This window comes from Sander lucioperca, chromosome 15 (assembly GCF_008315115.2).
Source record: "Sander lucioperca isolate FBNREF2018 chromosome 15, SLUC_FBN_1.2, whole genome shotgun sequence".
In the NCBI taxonomy this organism is placed as follows: Eukaryota; Metazoa; Chordata; class Actinopteri; order Perciformes; family Percidae; genus Sander; species Sander lucioperca.
In genome coordinates this window covers 33,858,048-33,865,547 of record NC_050187.1, presented here as the reverse complement: position 1 = coordinate 33,865,547, position 7,500 = coordinate 33,858,048, and the positions used below count along the sequence as shown (strand labels likewise).

The 7,500-nt window shown below is 46.3% G+C and overlaps 2 protein-coding genes across 6 annotated transcripts in view; one reads left to right on the top strand and one right to left on the bottom strand.

Moving 5' to 3' along the window:
- The window catches only part of LOC116034480 (acetyl-coenzyme A synthetase 2-like, mitochondrial), a 575,508-nt gene that overhangs the window by 250,468 nt on the left and 317,540 nt on the right, over positions 1–7,500 (bottom strand). The window lies entirely within an intron of this gene.
- The window catches only part of LOC116034472 (ectonucleoside triphosphate diphosphohydrolase 6-like), a 28,488-nt gene that overhangs the window by 3,655 nt on the left and 17,333 nt on the right, over positions 1–7,500 (top strand). For all 5 annotated transcript variants that reach the window (XM_035992240.1, XM_035992242.1, XM_035992243.1 and 2 more), the window contains 3 exons: positions 3,732–3,808; positions 4,189–4,332; positions 5,935–6,010. In XM_035992240.1, the coding sequence (XP_035848133.1) occupies positions 3,732–3,808; positions 4,189–4,332; positions 5,935–6,010 (297 nt within the window). The remainder of the gene's footprint in view (positions 1–3,731; positions 3,809–4,188; positions 4,333–5,934; positions 6,011–7,500) is intronic.

The window sequence follows — 7,500 nt, the reverse complement described above, 5'->3', positions numbered from 1 at the left end:
GTTTTGCTTCTTTTGATTTGATAGATTCTTCTAGTTGTTTAGTGTTTTGTTGTTTGAATTCTTTGGGAGCTTTTGGGAACTTGACAGCTGTTACTGTACCACCAAAAACATTTTATTTGGCTTTTCGTCTGGTGACAGTTTAGATTTTTAATTGCCTGGATTTTTTTATTTAATTTGTGGTTGATTCATTCAAATATTGTCTTTTGGAAGATTTTCTCCACCAACCAACTTGATAGTTCAGATAGTGACTGCTGCGGCAGATACTAATGATTAGGGATGCACCAAATCCAGATTTTTGGGTTTCGGCTGTATACCGACTCCACTGGTTGAGATTCTGCTGAATCCTCGTCCCATCCTCAGTCCATGAACACAGTAAACTCATTAATGAAGTAAACAGTGACTGTCCTTCCTTTGCTGTACCTGAAGTTGCTGCATTCTGGCTGCTGTCTGTAGATTCCTTCATCACAACTCGTATTCTTCCAGATGTTTGATACCAGATGTTGTAACAGCGGTGATGTTGTGTATAGTTTAGGATCCTCGCCACCACCAGACTAATCAGCATTGTTAATTGAACATGTAGCTGGACTTGAATGGTCTTCTTTTGACTGAAAGTTCTGCCAAACTACACTTTTTCTGCTCACCAGTTCCATTTCCACTTTCTCACAGCCTACTGCATTGAACGCTCCACCTACGTAAACACCTTCCCGTAATCAACGGCGCCGTCATTAAGACTTGTCTGATTGTCCGGGACAAGTGGATTTTTTGTAGGGCAAGTGGAAGAGAAATTGACTTGCCCCACTGGACAAGTTAAAACTCAAACAAACTAAAATGCCATGTTACTTCACGTTATGTGCCACTTATTACGTCTATGTTACCGATTTCAAACAAATACATAATACACAGCGGACCCAGCAGCAGTGGGTCAGCAGACCGCTAACGTTAGACCCAGCAGCAGTGGGTCAGCAGACCGCTAACGTTAGACCCAGCAGCAGTGGGTCAGCAGACCGCTAACGTTAGACCCAGCAGCAGTGGGTCAGCAGACCGCTAACGTTAGACCCAGCAGCAGTGGGTCAGCAGACCGCTAACGTTAGACCCAGCAGCAGTGGGTCAGCGGACCGCTAACGTTAGACCCAGCAGCAGTGGGTCAGCAGACCGCTAACGTTAGACCCAGCAGCAGTGGGTCAGCAGACCGCTAACGTTAGACCCAGCAGCAGTGGGTCAGCAGACCGCTAACGTTAGACCCAGCAGCAGTGGGTCAGCGGACCGCTAACGTTAGACCCAGCAGCAGTGGGTCAGCGGACCGCTAACGTTAGACCCAGCAGCAGTGGGTCAACAGACCGCTAACGTTAGACCCAGCAGCAGTGGGTCAGCAGACCGCTAACGTTAGACCCAGCAGCAGTGGGTCAGCGGACCGCTAACGTTAGACCCAGCAGCAGTGGGTCAGCGGACCGCTAACGTTAGACCCAGCAGCAGTGGGTCAGCAGACCGCTAACGTTAGACCCAGCAGCAGTGGGTCAGCGGACCGCTAACGTTAGACCCAGCAGCAGTGGGTCAGCGGACCGCTAACGTTAGACCCAGCAGCAGTGGGTCAGCAGACCGCTAACGTTAGACCCAGCAGCAGTGGGTCAACAGACCGCTAACGTTAGACCCAGCCCGCTGTTCAGCTCATTCTCTGTAAGCGATGCAGCATGAAAGCACGGCGGAACCAACCGGTGTTAGTTGGCTAAAATTAGCTTGCTAACTCCACCTTAACGTTACCTCCTCGCCACATCATTCACAGAAAACGAGCCAAATACATTTGTCACTCGTGGCGATGGCAGTGTGCGTTGTGTGGATGAAGCATGAAGTTAATTTGACTCATTTAGCGGCCGGCTCTCTGCCTCGTAACGTTACTACTCTGCCGCTCGTTTGTCCGTCGCTTGCCAGATTAAATATCAGGTAATAATCAACTGTAAAGTAGCTACACCTTTTAAAGGATCCCTTCGGTAAATCAGCCTCTGCTGGGTAGAAATTAGTGAAATTGTATTAAAAAAAAAAAAAAGTAAAAAAGAAAAGTTAACACCAACATTTAGTGGCAAAATCCATTGTTATGTCTACAAAAAAAGTTCAAGTCACCACTACCTCTGGTCAAAATATTGACTTAGTATCTGAATATATTGACTCAGTATCTCAGAATATAAACTAAGAATCTCAAAGCAATGAGAACATTTAAAATATTGACTTACAATCTCAATATATTGGCTTAGTATCTCAAAGTATCGACTTAGTATCTCAAAAATATTGACTTAGTAACTCAGAATATTGACTAGGAATCTGAAAGTAATGATAAACTTTAAAATATTGACTTAGAATCTCAATATATTAACTTCTGCACACCGGCGTGGAGTCGGGAGATCCTTTTTTCTTGTTGAAAGGGAAATCTATTCTTGTTTCTGCTGTTGCAACTGAATTGTATTAATGCTGATAGTGTTTGGATGCTTTCAACGGTTTGTTCGAATTCTGTATTAGCAAAAACACCATTTTTATTTTTTACATAAAATGATAAATCTTTACCCGGACATGTGACTTTTGTGCATGGACAAGTGAAATGTAAATGTACTTGTCCAAAGAACAAGTGCCTCAAAAGTTAATGTCAAGCCCTGCCGTAATCAACGGCGCCGTCGTTACGTCGACCAGCGTGGCAAGCGTAGGGTTCGGTTCGGCAGAAACCCAACCCCGTCAAAAGCCCAATATTCAGCCGAATCTGAAGCTGAATCCTGGATTCGGTGCATCCCTGGCTGATATATAGGTTGTTTGGAAGTTAAACCTCTGTATTCAGGCCCTTAGTGAACTGCTCTTAGAGTATTTAAAACCCACACGTTGGCCCCAAAACATTAATTACCAGATGTGAATCCCGGCAGACAAGAGGAGCTTTTGGGCCTGTAAGTCCCGCTGCCAGAGTCCAAATGGTCACAAACTCATTAGTGCGTTTTAGAGCTTTTTTTGGTTTATTAGGCTTAGAGAAAGTTTCCTGCAGCGTTCGGCCAAATGCCTTCATTATCGCATTTAACTGCTTAAGCTAAACCACGCAGGCTGAGTGCTGTTTTGGCTCCTTTGTTAGCATCAGAGCTAACGGGACTAATGGCAGCACCTGTTAGTTATACAGACCGGGATTGTCGTTAAGAGCTTAACGACAGCTCAAATGTAGGCACCGGTCCAGGGTCAGCCAGTTAAAAACACCGAATTAAATTAGATAGGGCCAAACGCCTGCTGGACACACACACACACACACACACACACACACACACACACACACACAGAGAGAAAGACAGACAGAGACACACACACACACACACACACACACACACAGACACACACACACACACACACACACAGAGACACACACACACACACACACACACACAGACACACACACACAGAGAGACACACACACACACAGACACAGAGACACCCACACACACACACAGACACACACACACACAGACACAGAGACACACACACACACACACACACACACGCCTGCACGCACACACACAGACACACACACACACACACACACACACACAGAGACACACACACACAGACACACACAGACACACACCCCACAGTTAGAAACAGAATTGAATTAGATGTGGTTGTAAAAGCCAGCAGCTCCAGGACTTGGTGGTATTTCTTATCTCTTTATGTCAGATATATGGATCAGAGTGTTTTCTGTCTCTTATTCGCTGCAGAAGCTCCCAAACTGGCCCACGAGACCTTCAGAGCCATCAAACCTGGACTGTCTGCGTACGCTGATGATCCACAGAAGGTCGGTTCTAAGGCTGCAGCTATGATTATTTTCAGAATTTTTTAAATCAAATTATTCCGACTTTCTTCTTGCAAAATAAAAATGTTTCTGTCTTTTTCATAAAATATTTAGACTGTTTTCACAGAAGAAAAAAGGCTGCAGAACTTGTTATTAACCTTTCTTCAGTATCAGAGGAATCCAGAGATAGTTCAGTTGGTCCAGTGACTTCCTGTCGCTGACGTCTTCTGTGTCTCCTCCCGTGTCTCCTCCCGTGTCTCCTCTCGTGTCTCCTCCCGTGTCTCCTCCCGTGTCTCCTCCCGTGTCTCCTCCCGTGTCTCCTCCCGTGTCTCCTCTCGTGTCTCCTCCCGTGTCTCCTCCCGTGTCTCCTCCCGTGTCTCCAGTGCACAGCAGGAATCCTGGAGCTTCTGGAGGTGGCAAAATCCAGCATCCCCCTCTCCATCTGGAATGCCACCCCCGTGGTCCTTAAGGCCACCGCCGGCCTCCGCCTGCTGCCAGGAGACAAGGCCAAACACCTGCTGGACACGGTGAGACACACACACACACACACACACACACACACACACACACACACACACACACACACACACACAGACAGACAGACGCACACACGCAGACACACACACACACAGACGCATGCACGCACGCAGACACACAGACACACAGAGACACACACACAGATGCTCAATACACACATACATACACACAGACAGATACACACACACAGACGCACGCACACAAAAACGCACGCATGCAGACAGATAGACACACACACAAAGACGCATGCAGACACACACACACACACACACACACACACACACACACACACACACACACACATACAGGCACACACACACACACACACACACACACATACACACACACAGAGGCACAGACAGACGCACGCAGACACACACACACACACACAGATGTGCACGCACGCAGACAGACGCACGCACACAAACACGCACGCAGACAGACAGACAGACACACACACACACAGACGCATGCACGCACACAGAGACACACACACACGCGCACAGACGCACAATACACACATACATACACACAGACAGACAGACACACACACACACACAGACGCATGCACACACATGCAGACGCGCACACACACACACACACACACACACCTTTTTTCTCAAAATATTCAGGCATTTCTCTCAACACTCTTCACAATTTCCAAAGAGAGAGTGTCTATTAAAGCTGTTAAGTAATCAGTAATAACAGGACTACAGCAGCGAGCCAGAATGAGATTTAATCTGCAGCTTTGCTGTTCCTGAATCAGCCGAACACAGAGCTGATTACACACACAGACATGATATTAAAATATTATTATATTAAAATATAACGATGACACATTAACACACACATATGTCATGCACCTCATCGCTTTATGGGAGACAGTTTAGATTCAGCTAGCCTTCAATGAGCCTCTAAGTTATTTTTTGTGCATTTTGTCTTTTTATTCTGCACAAACTCCGCTGTAACTCTGACGTTTCTTATTTGGGCATTTTAGGCCTTTATTTTGACAGGACAGCTGAAGACATGAAAGAGGAGAGAGGGGGGAATGACATGCAGCAAAGGGCTGCAGGTCAGAGTCGAACCCATGGCCGCTGCGTCGAGGATAACCCTCTATATATGGGCGCTCGCTCTACCAACTGAGCTAACCGGGCGCCCTTATTATGTTAATTTACAGTGTTCCCTCTGTTGATTTTGTTGTGGCGGCCCACCATGGCAACATTTCTGCCACCACGGTATCAGAAATAGGGCTGTACAAAAAATGTAGTCGTGGTTGCCTTTTAAATTATCCTGCCGACATAATGCACCCCCCACATTGCAATTTAACAAGTAGAACTATTCAGAGGTTAATGGGCCCGTCCAGTTTAACTCCACATACAAACGTTCACTTTCTTCCGAGTCGACTATTAAACGAACAGCTCCACCAAAAACGTCACCGCGGTGGGTCCGTTCTAAGTGTGGGTTGTTGGGTCAGACCTGCCCCCACTGCTAAAAAAATCCTGAAGGAATCACTGAATTTAACAAAGTGTCTCTTGATGTTCAGTCTCAAAAGCTCCTTAAAGTTTACACCGTGTGCTTCCCTTTGTGTCCAGGTGAGGGCGCTGTTTGTGGAGTCTCCCTTCCTGTCCAGAGACGACAGCGTATCAATCATGGACGGCACTGATGAAGGTATCGACCTCTGTGTGCAAACCATAGAAATAAAATGGATTGAAAGGCATTTTTATGTGTACCATTGCTATGGTAAAGTATACATTTCAGATAATAAGCCGACTTCCGGCAAGTCGCAGCGCTGTGGTTACGCAGTAACGGACAAACGAGCGGCGGAGTAGTAATGTTATGAGGCAGAGAGCCTGCCGCTAAATGAGTCAACTTCATGCTTCATCCACACAAAGCACACTGCTATCGCCACGAGTGACAGCTTTATTCGGCTCGTTTTCTGTGAACGATGTGGCAAGGGGGTAACGTTAAGGTGGAGTTAGCAAGCTAACGTTAGCCAAGTAACACCGGCTGGCTGGCTTGCTGGTTCCGCCGTGCTTTCATGCTGCATCAGTTACAGAGAATGAGCTGAACAGCGGGCTGGGTCTAATGTTAGCGGTCTGCTGACCCACTGCTGCTGGGTCTAATGTTAGCGGTCTGCTGACCCACTGCTGCTGGGTCTAACGTTAGCGGTCTGCTGACCCACTGCTGCTGGGTCTAACGTTAGCGGTCCGCTGACCCACTGCTGCTGGGTCTAACGTTAGCGGTCCACTGACCCACTGCTGCTGGGTCTAACGTTAGCGGTCTGCTGACCCACTGCTGCTGGGTCTAACGTTAGCGGTCTGCTGACCCACTGCTGCTGGGTCTAACGTTAGCGGTCTGCTGACCCACTGCTGCTGGGTCTAACGTTAGACTGTCATACTACATGAAAAAATTGGGGCAGATTGGACAATTCAAGTTACATTAACTTCCTCTTTCATGGCGTAACATTGAAGTTCGCCGTGCCGCCACAACCAAACGCTTCAACGCAGACTCACAAAAACAAGATTTTTCTTGAACCTGAAGAGACAGACACACGAACCAGTATTATGCTGAATAGGGCTGCACAATATATCGTTTCTTTATCGTCATCGCAATATCAGCTGCCGCAATAAAACATCGTGAAAGGCTGCGACATTTCGCGATAGACGCTCATATGTTTTTTGTGTTAGTTATAAGAAAATATCAGTAGAAACTGCACATTAAAATGTAACATCAATCAATCAATCAAACTTTATTTATATAGCGCTTTACAGCAACCAGCAGGTATCCAAAGTGCTTAACATCGAAACCAAGAATAAAAACACATATCATACATATACATATACATATACATATCATAAAGAAAGAACATGTAAAATCAGAAATAGTTACAGAGAAACAGAAGAATGAAATCGTCACACCACTGCTACGTATTAAAAGCCAGACTAAACAGATGCGTTTTAAGTTTGGACCTAAAAAGAGCTCCATCTGTAATAGTGCGGATATCAGGGGGTAACTTGTTCCAGAGTCTCGGAGCAGCAACTGCAAAAGCCTGGTCACCCCACCGTTTACATCTAGACCTTGGCACTTCTAAAAGTCGCTGGTTTGAAGACCGCAATGACCGGTTGTGCTCCCGCAAAGTTAAAATTTCGGACAAATAC